This window comes from Grampus griseus (assembly GCF_964374135.1).
Source record: "Grampus griseus genome assembly, chromosome: 18".
NCBI classification, from domain to species: Eukaryota; Metazoa; Chordata; class Mammalia; order Artiodactyla; family Delphinidae; genus Grampus; species Grampus griseus.
Window position 1 is genome coordinate 71,599,625 of NC_139012.1, and position 14,977 is coordinate 71,614,601.

A 14,977-nucleotide genomic window follows, 5' to 3' on the forward strand; every position below is an offset into this window, starting at 1 on the left:
GAGATTGGGTGGTTTTCCTGATGCCTATGGGATCAAGTGAACATTTCTTGCACGGCATACCTGACCAGACAGTATCTGGCTCTAACCTACCAGTGAAGGATGCCACCCATCCTGTTTTTCTCCCACAAGCTCCCCAAACTCTAGTGAGGCCACGTTCATTCCACGTCTGCATCAGGAGTGGGTTTCCTACCCTCCCCGTGTCTTTCTTTTCTACCAGGTGAACCCCACTCTTTCACAGCCTACTTGAATGTTCCCAACTCCGTGCAGGCTTTCTCTGTTCCTCCCCAATATCCTGAATCCCATCCATTAAAACGAATTATTCCCTCCTGAGTGTCCCCTGACCCTCATACAAGCAAGTAACATAGCCTTTCGGCTCTTTACTTGTGGTCTTGCGTAGACATCAGCTCCCACACGAAGGTGGGTTCTCTGAAAGTGAGGGGCATTATTTACCCAACATCTATTAGAATTCCTGCCACTCCGCATGGGATCAATACATGTTTGCTAAACAGTCTTCAAACGTCACTCAACTTTCCTATAGGTCTTTTGCTTTTGCATTACTTCTCTTCCCTACTCATTCATTAATCTCGTCACAACCGTTTCTGCTGTTCTATTCTTAGTGTAGATAATTCGGGTCCTGATTTGTTAAGAATTCTTAACGGTTTAGACATAATCTAGGATAAGTTTACCTTTAAGCTACTTGCTGAATAAAGAGGAGTCACATAAATAAATTCTATGGAAAAGACTGTAGGGGGTAGTTTTTTAGATTTAGAAAAGATTTCTTATGCCTAAATAGTTTTAAAATAACTTCTTGGCATGATCATTATTATGAAATTCTAAATTTCTATATGCATTTTGGTCTCATTCCGGATTTTTTTCTTCTATTAATCTAAATAAGTAAATAAATAAAATGATAAAACACATCATTTTAATTTTTGAGGCTTTATGATGTGTTTTACTATCTGGTATGGCCTACCTTCCACCATCCACTGCTCTTTTTCTTTTCTTTCTATTTTTAGGGCTTTCCCAGATATTCCTGTATATTTATTCTTCCAGATAAACTTTATAACTACTTTTCTAGCTCCAGGAAACAAAAAAGCCCCAACTTTTTAGAAGCATACATTTATACATAAAAGATTTTTTTTGTCTGTTAGTAAAACAAGTGATACACCTTATAACTTGTTGAATGTCTTGGCTACGTAACGGAATTTTAATAAACTACTAAAATAGTAAAGTTGCATTTAAAATATTCCATCATTTAAAAATTTCAGGAATTCTAATTATCTGTCCTCTAATCACTCCAGATCAGCAAATGTCTATGATGTTAACACAGTGGTTAAAAGCAGACTCTAGACACACACTGCCTGGGTTTAAACCCATCCTTGCTCTGCAATTTATTAGCTGTGTGGCCAACCTCAGGGAACCTCTGTAATCTCTCTGGGCCTGATTTTCCCTGACTGTGAAACGCAGATACTAATCCTCCCTCCCTCCTAGGAGTGTTAAGAGAACTTAGGAGTTAGCACATAGAGGGAAGTTAGCACTGTTCCTGCCCATAGTAACTATTATTACGCACAAGGTGCAGATTCAGCAGCAAACAAAGGAGATTAGTCTCTGACTTCAGGGAGCTTCCTTTCTAGTGGGAATGTCTCCTCCTTTGTGCATTTCCCTTTATTGGTGTATATATTATTTTATATTCATATTTGCATAGCGTGTCATTCAAAATTCTCTCTTGTGCCTTATCTCGCACCATGAATCATGGCCAGGTAGGGCAAGTAGCATCTAACTTTCATTTAGGAGCTTAACTAAGACCTCTAGTTTAAATGATTCAGATGACTGTCTTCTGTTTAACTTCTTTTACACTTTTTCCCTGTCCTCCTACCCACAATTATCTTTTGGGGGCATGTTGTTGTGACTGACGTGCTTTCACTCTGAAGAATATGTTTGAGATTGTCTATTTGTGCTTCCATAGAGACTGAAGAGCAAGGTGGCTGACTTAAGTTTTTATTTTGTTTTAACCATGGATCCTGTACCGGTAATTGCTTTGTAGCATTTCAAGATGATATCACTGATCACTGCAATTCTCTCCTAAAATGATTTCCCTTGTTTCTCTTCCACTCTCGGCATTATCATATGATATTCTTAAACTGCAACCATGATTGTTTACTTCCCTGCATTTAAAGCACTTAAGTGGCTTCTAATCACCTCCTGGACAACGTCCAAATTCCATGCTGTGGTGCATGAGGGGCCTTTGGTGACCTGGCTCCCCCATCACCACCCTCCGCCTCCACCCCCACTGTGCTCTGTGCCATAACACCCCTTCTGCAATTCATCGAATGCCTGGAATGCCTCCCTACCCTTGTTTTACTTGGAAAATTCCTACTCCCCAGCAAGATTCATTAGGTGTCACTCCTGTGTTACGTTCCCCTGCCCCTCCACTCCTTCCTCCATCCCAGAGAGATTACCAAGTGCTCCTGTTCTCTGACTTCTAGAATGCTGTTCTATGCCTTTACTTGTATTGATATGTTTCCTACCAGACTGTGAGCTCCAGGAATTTTGGACTCTTCACCTCTGTGCCCTCAGTGACTGCCGTACAGCAGGTTATCAGTAAATATCAAATTTTTTTTTTAAAAAGCAAACTGTTAGTAGCTGAACAACGTGATACGTAAGCAAAATGTCTTTATATAGAAACTGTACAAAAGGCAACCCTTAGTACGTAGCTGAAGCTAATGGACATGATATTACTAAACATCTTACACTTTCACAGCATTCTGATATTTCAAAAGTACTTTCATAGACCATGACATCAATTGGGCGATTCTGTCATTGACAGAAGCCAAATCACTGGCTTAAGTCTTCAAGCCAGTAAATGACAGGTGGGATAGGAACTGACCTCTGGTCCAGTAAGGACTGTTTTCTCAGAAACTGGAATGTGTATATTACAGGATGCTTACTTACTACATCAGGCGTTGTTATCAAAATTGTACACATATTAACTCTTTTTAATTCTCAGAATCATAAAGTTGATACTGTTATTGTATCCTTTCACAGATGAGGAAATCAAGGTCCAGAGGGGCTAATAAGTGGCGGAGCCAGCATCTGAACCTAAGCAATCTGGCCCCGGTGTCTTCCAAACATGAATTTTCCCACCTCAGTGGAAATATTATATGGAGGCTGATCAAATATGCTGCTGGTACCTACTAGACTGTACTCTACTTGAAAACAGGACTTTTTCCTCATTGTCTTTGTATGTCAACAGCAGCTAACATAACAAGGTCTTGATAGATAGTTTCAGGATTTTGACACTTTTAACCTATGTCTCAAACCACCGACTTCTGTGTCAAAAGTCTCCACTCCAAGATGGAAAGACTATTCTATTCTTCCACTGGAATACGCTTCTCAATTAATTAATTAACCAACAACTTATCTATACCAGCTCTGAGGTTACAGTGATAAAACTGTTCCAAGAATCTAGTAGGTTTCAGAGTGGATCTTCCCTGGTCTCCTGCATCTCATCTCAGTGCTGGTCACAGACAGACTTCATGTGACATGTCAACCTGCCCAACACCATGCCCACCTTCTTTAAATTGTGCTTTTGATTTAGTTAAAGCAATTCAGCGTTAACAGTAACAAGCAGGGAGCACTGAATTCACTGATAACTTGGCTAGTGACAGGGTCATTGGACAGACCCATGTTTCCCATGACCCATCAGCTGACCACTTGCACCCAGTCACCCAGGCTGCCTATGAATATGCAAATTCCTCGGCTGCACCCAGACATTCTAAACCAGAATCTCCGGAGGTAGGTTTCAACAAGTTGCATTTGTAACAGGCTTCCTTAGAGATCCTTATGCACACAGAGATAAAGATCCATTGATTACAGATCAATAAATAATTTTAGTCTTTTCCTCTTGTTATACTCAAAACTCTTCTAGCTTTCTCTTGCATTGCAACTAAAGCAACTGAAGTAAACCTATTTCTTTCTCATATTTCCTTGCACATATCACAGTCAACACCTTCCTTCCTTTTGGCATTTCCTTTTGATACCTGAATCAATTTACTCTGATCATAATTCAATCTTTTTGATGACTGTATTATCCAAATAACATATGTGCTATAGTTTAGGATAACCTCTAAAATTTCTGTACCAAAAATCTACAGAGATTATTTTTCTATTCATTGGCTGAATAAATAAGGCATTCACAGAAAGTAACACACCTGTCATCTGATCACTAATTTTTGGACTCAATTTGTGTGCACTATTAGAATTTATAAATTCCACTTTGAAATGTGCCTTTGACAGATCTGAAACATAGATAAGAGATTTTCTCAAGTTTATAGAAATAAAGTTAATATTAAAGCAGTATAACTATTTCTTGAAAATTAATATTTAAATAGCTAATACGGCATCACTTACATTTGATATTTGCAAAGAGGACAGTAGTTGTTTTAAATGGTACCATACATTTTAATGGATTCAGGCAATGACTGTGGAATCCTTAATATATTACTCAATCCTTCCCCTCATAAAATAAAGATATCATTAATACCCTTACTTTTATGTGAAAAGTTAAGAAAAAGCACTCCTTTAACTTCATAGTGATTATTACACACAAAGATATATTAAGTGCCAAACACAAGTTTCATCAAACAAATTTATGGCAACGAAACTTTGAGACTCTTAGCGGAAAGCAAAAGACCTTCCTTGTCCCCTCCTCTTCCCTGCCCCTTCTGAATCCGTAATTCTCTATCATCATATCCTATTTGATTTTCTTCATAGCAGTTATCACTATCTGAAGTTTTTTTCCTCACCTACTTGTTTACTTGTTTCCTGTCTGTTTCCTCCACTAAATTACAAGGTCTAAGAGACCAGCGTGTTACTATCTCATTCATCACTTATTCCCAGCACCTGGAACAGTGCCTGGTACAGTTCTAGTGAAGAATTGTTGACCAACTGACTAAGCGAATGCATTCAAGTCCCAGTGCAAATAGTGACTGAGACAAAAGAAGAATCCTTTTTAATTCTGTACTTTGGTTTCTAGTCCTATGAAGCTAAGCTGACTAATGTCTAACCTTCAGATGATATACCTTCAATATTGCTATCTGAGCAAAACTTTTAGAAAAACATAACTAATATCATGAAAGCACAGGGGGAGGCCAATGCAGCCTGTGACATTGTCATGATAATCCATGACATGGTAAAGGCCCTACTGCTGGCCTGGCTCATAACAGATCTCCAATTAATGAGACCTATTGTTGTTATTAATTATACAGTAAATAGATTTCTTAACTTTTGAGGTTTACTTTTTTGTTTGTTTCTGTGATCAAGACCTCACTGGTATATTATATTCATTATTTCAAGGAAAAGGAAATTTAAAGATTCTCCCAATTATATTATCTGTTTTCGAGGATAAGAAACGTGTACATAGTTATTATGAACACAATAATTACGACATTTTAAAAGAACTATTAATAAATGGGGATTCATGACAAAAAAAAGTACTATTAAGTCAATTTTTCAAAACATATTTCCCCTTTTCAGAATGAGATATATTATGGCAGATGTGAAGGGAATGTAACATTTTAAAATAGCTCAATATGTTCAGATTCCGACATAAAATACATAGAAGGAAAAAGTATTGGTCACTACTCACCAGGGGTTCCTGAAAGATGTCAAGGTCGTGGTGAGAAGGTGTTGTAAACTTCTCACCACTTTACAAGGGTCTATCGCTAATACGTGGTTGACCGAGTTAACAAGCGTAAATAAGGACTCCACGTTTGTGTTACCAAAGCAGCCTGCTTCTGACAGACTGACGCTGGGGATAAACCAGGGCACTGCCGTTAGATGAGCACTGAATCTGAGAGCTTGTTTACTTTGAAAGCAGATTTTTCACACTCACACACATTCTTATTCTGCTCTATGTCATGCTGCCACCTTGATGGCTCTCCCCTGCAGAACATATCAAAGGTGGCTACCAAGTTCAACATGTAAGGTTCAAACACTGGGTTCATTATACTTGAGTACATATAGGGGATGGGGAGACAAGTAGGGGAGGGGATGCAGGGAAAAAGGGATGGTGACCAGAGGAAAGAGCTGGATTGGTGGTCCTTTCTGGAATGATATGTTTGGCTCTAAATCCCACAGAATACTGAAGCCATTCAAGACAAAGTGTACTCCTAAAGCCATGTTAGTTTTTCCTCAGGTATTTCTTCCCTGTCGAGGACACTTGAAGAGGTTTGGAAGGTTTTCTGTATTTTTTTAAATGGTGCCATTTAATCCCTACTGGGTTTAGTTCTAAATATGTGTGATACAATTTTATTTCGATTGTAACTCATCAGGTTTAGTTCTAAATACGTGTGATACAATTTTATTCTGATTGCAATTCATCAAGGATCTTTCTGTATCTTTTACCCTTGAGGAGGTGAATTCCAACAATTTATTACCCATAAAGTGAAATATCATTGCCTTTCCGTTGCCTAATAACTACCTCTTTCATGCTTCATGGATTACCAGACCTCCATAAATGGCACAGGTAACTCCCTACTCCCAACTTTTACATCCCTCCTTGTCTGCATCACACATTTTGAAACTTCATTACATATCCCCCAATGAAATGCCAAGTTCCTTGAGAACAGGGACCCTAGATCTAATTTTTATAGAACTAACATCCCTATCTTTCCCATTTCCGGCACCTTCCCTAGCACCTCCACTCCTTCTGATCCTACTGCCTTTCCCTTTGAGAAATCCTGATGCTTGAAATGTTTGCACAGGGAAACACCATGAGCGTGCAGCCCTTCTCTCTAGGGCTGTGTGTAACCCTGTTATTAAGTCTTTCTGGTGGGCTTCGACCAGACCTTCAAACAACATTCTAACTTTAAAGCAATTAAGTGCAAAGTAAGATTATGCTGCTGTATTTCAAAAGCAACTCCAGACACCAAGAATTTTGGTATTTTGGGCCACAACAGTAAACTGTCAGGCAAAACACTAGTTTGGTTCTAACTAAAATTCATCACAAACACATTTAGCATAATATATACAGAAAAATGAACATTCTTAATCATTTCTCCTTTTGTTTCGTTTTGGACAAAATGAGCTTTTCCTCTTTGTGTAAAATGTAGAAGAAAAAATATTTAAATGGAATAGCGGAATAACTTAAAAATGGACCAATATAACAAAAAAATGACATTGGGTTACGTGTTGGAGGCGTTTGACAGATGGATAAATCCCTGCATCAAACATCTGAAGGTGGCCATTATATAATAGCTGATACCCTGAAAAATACTGTGTTTTCCAGAATTCTTAAAAGCTAATTCTATATCCACTGCCATTATATTTCCCTGCCAATTTGAAGAAAATAAACGATTCTAATCTTGGATTTCACAATCAGCTTTTAGAGCCAGTACACAGCTGGTGCTTAAAACAGCCCCAATGCAGACTATTGTGTCATTATATGATAAATGACAAAATAATATAATTAATCTTGACCATTTCACCAAATTAAAGGGTCTTAGAACAAAAAAGACAAGGCAATATGTATAAGCACATACAGCACTTTACAACTAAGTGCATTTCAAAAATTCTAAAGAAGCAAGTATTAACCTTGTAAAAGGAATTCAACATCTTTGGACACAACTGAGAACAACTGTGAAAAATATGTGCTATTTGCACATATTAGAAACAGTGTTCATTTAGTTGTCTTTTATCAATAGGTCACTAAAACTTAAAATATGTTCACAACATTAAAAGTTATAAAGCCTATTTTAAAGCTAACCATTACAGTTGGTTTAACTGTAGGTTCCTCGGTTTCAGGCACCCTGAATTGGTTCTCATGTCACCCAACATCTGAACAGCTGTTGTTCAGTGAATGCTTAGGACTGACTGGCACGTGGCTTTAACAGAACATCTTCAATCACAAATAACAGGGACAGGAAATAAGTGTTCTCTGCTACTAGGTCAATCCTCCCACAGAATGGAATGTTTTCCCCCCCAAATATTTCCCTAGCCTGGAGGAGGTTAGAGAAAGGCTGGAGGAGGTTTAGGTGAGCTTCTGCCAGTGAAGTGTGGCCTCCCTTTTTTTAATCATTTAGAAAAAGTGTGACCATAGATGCATATAGAGGGGTATTTAATTCTACCTTTAAAATGATCCTTCTTAGGGACCTCCCTGGCAGTCCAGTGGCTAAGACTCCACACTCCCAATGCAGGGGGCCCAGGTTCACTCCCTGATCAGGGAACTAGATCCCACGTGCTGCAACTAAGACCCGGTACAGCCAAATAAATATTAAAAAAAAAAAAAAAAAAGCTTCTAAAAAAAAAAAAGCTTCTAAAAAAAAAAAAAAAAAGCTTCTAAAGTGATCCTTCTTAGACGAGAGTGTACAACATTGTAAATTGACTATACTTTCAATAAGAAAATTAAAATTTAAAAAAAATTTTAAAAGAAAAGATTTCCCCCCCCCATTTGACCTGATTCCTCTTAACCCCAGTCGCCTTCTAAAACTGACTATATTTAATAAGGAAAACTCTTCTTAATATTTTTTTCATTATTCCAAAACAGTACAGGATCATTTCCCCTGCAGACATCAGGAGTCACTCTCAGAAACACACAAACCAGGCTCGGACTCATACATATTTTTATAGAAGACTTTTCTGAGCCGACAAATACTAACTTTAAGGTTGGATAAGCAGTTGTTGAGGAAAACGTGCCACCTGTTCAGGAATAGCTGCTTCTGGCTGACGCAGAGCAGACAGGTCACCAGCGGGTACAAGGCCTGAGGAGAGAGAAGATGAGGTCACAGGGTGATGTCTATTTCAACCAACCAGGTGACACACGCTCTCTGGAACCACCACCCACTTTGTAACACACCCAGGCGCAACAAGTGCGGTGCAGACGTGGATACTTTGCAAATGCTTTCTGAGGACGATGGGGATGGAATGCTCTGGAGTTATGTAGAGGGTAGAGAGTGAGTTTCATGGATCATAAGTGAAAATCTGATTCACTGATTAGTCTTCACTCATAAATTTTAAAAACAAACTGTCGTAGATCACTCTCAAGCCTCAGGAAAAAAAGCAGGAAGGCACACTGATTTTGAAAATGTTACTGGCTTTCTGGCTCATAAACATCTACCAGTTTGTCCCTGTCTTAGAGGTAGGTGTATGTGTTTTCTTTTGCATGCAATCCTCCTGTAATTAAGGAAGATTCCTAAAAGAAATGTTACTGCATTGGTAAACTCCACCCAGACAAATTTAACCGCAGAAGGAATCTGCTTACGAGTGAATAAACAGAGGTGCTACTGTGCTTTTCCTGCCTAACTGGGCAGGTTTCCCGCAGCAACTGGAGAAGACAGAAAAGCTTGTGGGCAGCCACCCAAACAATATACATGCAGAACCCACCACCATTTTGCTGAACCAGATTACGGCGCTCCCCAAAATTAGGGCTAGTGAAGATTAAAACAAAAATATAACTCGCTCATCCATTAACTTGAATTAGCAAAAATCTATTGCCACAATGAGACTCAGTGCTTAACAATTCATACACTTATTTTTTTGCTGTTGTTAACTTAGTTTTAAACTGACTTTGAACTATTACTGCCATTGAGTGCAACTCTAATTCCAGCCAGTAATTTAAAAACAAAAATACAAGCAGTCACCACGACCACAGAATGTAGACAAATGAGCAAATCTGTCACCACTGCCAGCAAAGCAACTATTTGCTCAAATAATGGTGGTAATGTTCATACTTTAAAGATTAGCATAAACAAGGCTAGAAACCAGCTCCCTAAGCAACCCACTTCCTCCATACTATCACAATTACAGCTGGTCTACCACCTGCTGATTCATAAACCAGAGCTTTATTTACCATGGAGGAAAAAAGTTGTGGTAATTTAAAAGACTTTTCTATGCTGCTCTTCAGTACAAAAGCATTCCCCGAAACTGTTTTCTCAGCCTTCAGAGAATCTTTCCAATAGCCAACTATCTGTGTCCCAACTCCCTTTCCTGCCTGGTTCCATTTTGATTCTGAATATCAGGATGGGAATTAGCCAGTGAAGCTTCCTGGGGATTGAGAAAAGAAACTGTTGTTATAAACTTTAGCCTTCAGATTGAAAAAATACTCAGAAATTAAAATAAAAAAGTTAAACCCATCTTGAAAATAAACAGCGGAATCTTTAGGACTAGAAGGGTCCTTGAGGTGACATGGTCTAATCCCCTTATGTTACCTTGATTCAGTCATGGTCAGTAATAGGTGGAAGGTCCAAAATTTGAAATGCTACCTCTCTTTGAGGAAGCTGTAGGTAATTCTCCCATCTGTGGAACCCTTATGACTCTCAAATAGATTTCAGCCTAGGAATTTTAGTCTCTGCAGTTTTGTCTTTTGAATTTTCTCAGAGTTACTAACCAAGGAATGCTTCTTTCGAGAAGAAAGTTCCAGCGTGGTATCATATAGGCTTTCAACAAAGTTTCTGAGGCAGGGAACATTTACTTCATTTTTAACAGCCTGAAATAGAGATGCATGTTTATATTATATTAATGAAATTGTTGCTTCTCTAATCCAATTTGAAGAAGTTCTTAAAAATGAAAATGTAACTCACAGCAGCAACTGGGACAAGAATTTCAACAAAAAGCCCAGCCAAGGCATGCTTGATATCTTTGTCTTTGACCTCGAGGAAGTAATGTGCACATTCCTAAGAAGTAGAAACAGAGTAAAGGGAGGGAGAAAGATTGAAATGTGCACAGAAAATGTATGTCAGTAAATTTAAGCAAATAGATCTTAATTTAATCACACCCAATAACACAGCATATTCCATAATCTATTAAAAAAATCACTGGATTCAAACATTTACATTTAAGTTCACAATATCTTCCAATGACATTTTACAAGGCTGGTTTTCTCACTCTCCCCCTAACTTCTATCCCCAAATCACTGAAAATCACTCTGTCCTTTGCTGAAAGGACAAAGCATCTATAACCAGCAAGCAGACATTCATCCACTGACTTACTAGTTGGTTCATTCAGTGACTCATTTGCAAGAAATTTCTATTGACTACCTACTGTGTGGGGGGCCCTGGGGCCTTGATTAACCCACAAGCACAGATCCCCAGAGAAGGTAACCATGGGAAGAGAGGCAGAAGACATTAACCTTATTTTAGGCCCTGACAGCCCTGGGCACAGAGCTGTTTACTTGTTAGGCCCTGACATTTTAGGTGTTTATTATTCAGATAGTTTCATGAGCAAGTCTGGAATGCTTCCCTTCCCCACCTCAGACAAGAAACCTTTGGAATAGTTTCTTAAGCAAGGATGCTTGTGGACTCCTGTCTACAAAAGGGTATTTTTGGCTGCCCAGGGAATAATATATTAGAAGAGCTGGCCTGTCCAGAATTCTGCCAGCCCCTTTCCCCTTCCTGGTCTTTTGGGTAGTAACTTACTGTGGTCTTTTTTACATGTTGTTTTCATGGAAAGGTCCAAGGCTACATGTATTGGTGATGACACTTTAATATCTGTGTCAGCTATTACGTCTTATTTTCAGTCCACATTGGAACTATCACCAACAACAGTTACTCAAGTTCCCAGTATATCAATATCATACTAAGACATCAGTCCAAGATAGGCACTGCCAGAATGGGAAGTCTTTGAGAGTTTCCCAATACAGAATAGAGCTTTATGGTCCCCAGAATTGTGGCCCTTTTCCTACATTATTTTGCATACATATGTAAATACTGTCTCAAATCTTAATGCAAGTACCTAGATACACAAATCATTAGCATGAGAGAGAGATAAAAATAGTTAGCATTTAGTGAGTCCTTACCACGTGCCAAGAATGCTCAGAACCACCTTCCAAAGTTAGTGTCATTATTACCACTCTGCAGACAAGGTAAGCGATGCTGGGAGGGGTTAAGTGTGACTTGTCCAAGGTCACAGAGCTGGTAAGTGCTGAAGCTTGAATTCAAACCCAAGAAATTTGATACAGGGCCTATATTCTTTTTTTTTTTAACTGCTTTTTTTTAATTTATTTTTTTCCCAGTACGCAGGCCTCTCACTGTTGTGGCCTCTCCCGTTGCGGAGCACAGGCTCCGGACGTGCAGGCTCAGCGGCCATGGCTCACGGGCCCAACCTCTCCGCGGCATGTGGGATCTTCCCGGACCGGGGCACGAACCTGTGTCCCCTGCATTGGCAGGCGGACTCTCAACAACTGCACCACCAGGGAAGCCCTAAACTGCTTTTTTGAGATACAATTCACATACCATGCAATTCACCCTTATAAAGTATATAACTTGATAGCTTTTAGTATATTCACAATTGTACATCTTTCACCACAATCAAATTTAGAACCTTTTCATTATCCCAGAAAGACACTTTGCACCTGTTAGCAGGCATCCCTAACCTCTGCATCCACGGCGTCCTCCTCCAGCCCTACACGACTACTCTACTTTCTGTCTCTACCGATTTGTCTATTCTGGACATTTGCTATTATGAATAATGCTCCTATGAACATTTGCATTCAAGTTTTTGTGTGGACATATATTTTCATTTCTCTTGGCTATATACCTAGAATTGGAATTACTGGATTATATAGTAATTCTAGATTTCAACGTCTGAGGAACTGCCAAACTGTTTCAGAAGCTGCTGTGCTGTTTTCCATTCCCACCAGCAGCGTATGAGGGTTCCAATTGCTCTGCATCCTCACCAACAGATAACTTGCTGTTGTCTGTCCTTTTGCTCATAGCCATCCTAGTGGGTATGAAGTGGTACAACCTACACTCATAACCCCTGTATCTAAACTCTTTATTAAGATCCTCACTAGATCTAATTCACAGCAGCATTAGAAAAAAAATCCCTTTAGATACTAAAGTTTTATAAAATCTAATAGAGCTGTGCGGACTTCCTCGGCATTCCAGTGGTTAAGACTCTGCGCTTCCAATGCAGGGGGCGCAAGTTGGATGCCTGGTCAGAAAACTAAGATCCCACAGGCCTGCCTCGTGGCCAAAAAAACAAAACAAAACAAAACACACACACACACACACACACACACACAGAGAAAAACTAATAGAGCTGTGTATTCTGGGAAATCCTCATTAGCAATAATTCTTTTTTTTAGTACATAATGGTGAACACTGTGCCACAGACACCTAAACCTGTATGGTTTAGTTGATTTTTTAAAAATTGATTCCTTTTTATAGTATGAATAAAAAAGATATCATTACTTAAAGTTCCGATGCCTGGAAATGTTAATATCGCCAACTCAATGCTATCAATCTCAAAAAGTAAAAAACCAGCTATATTTTACTGACAGAACAATATGCAGCCGATGGGTAAAAAAGAGAAAAAAAAAGTCTACAAATAAGATTCTACTGTACACCCTACTCCAAAGGTGATATGAGTTTAAAAATGAACTTAAGTACCTGAAACTCTATTACTTGGTTACGAAGCCCTTTATGAATTATCGAGGAAAAAGCGTAGGATTCTTTTACGTATGGGCGAGTGAATGAGTTCTCACTGTCCAGGTCAGTCACTCTAAGGAAGGCAGATGCTTCAAGCTGACAGCCCCTGAGTTCTCCTGCCCATGACAGTACCTGCATAAACTGGAGAGAGGCCTCGAAGTCCTCCACTGGATACATCTTAATTCGAAAGAACTTCATCCCCATTATCAAGCTGATAATGCTTTGAACGACATACGGGCTCTGCTCCTTGTGCCGTAATTCTTTGAGCTCTGCCATAAATTTCTTCTTTACAGCAGGGAATCTAAGAAGAGAACGTGCGTGATTTATCAAATAATGGGTAGGAAAGTAACTGTAAAGTAGGTCCCCAGCATCTAAGAGTGACAGGGCACAGTGACGGGGACCTTCGAATCAGCTGAGGTACGATGGCTGTCATCTTGTAAAGGTTTTGATATTGAGGATATAGTAAAGAGTCCCATCGTCTCCTTTCTTCTCTTATTCTATCAGATGCTCAATGTCTCCTTCAGGCTAGGGAGAAGATCCAAGGTTATTTAGAGCCTCTCAAAATGGTTCAGCCCTTAAACTGAGCATGATGAAAAGCTCCATTTCCTCAGGCTTAGCAATTTCCCAGGTACTTACAGACCCCAAGGGCCTGAAGTATCCAACTGTGAGATGAGCAATAACATAGGAGGCCAGGTATTTCTGACCATGACAGCAAATAACGCCAAGTAATATTCCTACATCCATTTCCACAGTTTTCTGTTGTTGCTTCTTTTATAGTTTTAGGTTAATGATTATTGAAAAACATATTTTCAGGTTGAAGGAAAATCTAGTAATGGGAAAATTCAAATCATCTCTAAAAGCTCTCTAATCATGTATGGGATTCTACAAATAAAAAGACACAGTCCCCAAGGAACTTAAGGTATTTATATTGTTTGAAAGTAAAATATTAATAATTAATAACATTAATTCCAACAACAACATTATCATAAAAAGTTTAAAAAGAGAATAGATCCTAAGAGGATGGAAAGTAGCAGGTTGTCAAAGTGCCTAAGGGTAAAGGAACATATACAAACAAGTCATCCAAACTATTTCTGAGATGGCTGGTTTGACTATTGGTTAAAAAAAGGAAAAACAAGGAAAGCATTCTAAGACTCATTGTATTTTGTTTCCTGAAACTATCAGCCTGAGTTTCTGCAAAGGATCAATTAGAAGCAAGGCATGATCACAGAGGGTAATTATGACTATAAAAGTTAAAGGCCAATTAATAAAATCCCAGAAGTTTGGAATCGCAACTTTTGACACCTCAAAGCAGAAATTTTAGGACATATAAAGGAGGTGGTACACATACAGATATGGTGTCACCAAAAGGCAGTGCAAGAGGTGTATGATTGGCAAGTTGGCTGTTGCGGGCTTCGTGAGAGCGGCAATTTTCTCGTTCTCGGCTGGAATGCAGGAGGTTACATGGTGTTCATTTGGTAACAATTTGTTAAAGTTGTTTGTATTTTCTAAACAACTTATGGATTTTTCTTTATGTTTGCTGCATACAAAAGAAA

General features: G+C 38.9%; 1 protein-coding gene across 2 annotated transcripts in view; it reads right to left on the reverse strand.

The window, feature by feature from the left end:
- FRY (FRY microtubule binding protein) overlaps positions 1–14,977 on the reverse strand; it is a gene marked incomplete at its 5' end in the record, with an annotated part of 329,102 nt that overhangs the window by 142,723 nt on the left and 171,402 nt on the right. For both annotated transcript variants that reach the window (XM_082675865.1, XM_082675864.1), the window contains 4 exons: positions 8,658–8,759; positions 10,385–10,483; positions 10,578–10,670; positions 13,557–13,725. In XM_082675865.1, coding sequence (XP_082531991.1) covers positions 8,658–8,759; positions 10,385–10,483; positions 10,578–10,670; positions 13,557–13,725 — 463 coding nt within the window. The remainder of the gene's footprint in view (positions 1–8,657; positions 8,760–10,384; positions 10,484–10,577; positions 10,671–13,556; positions 13,726–14,977) is intronic.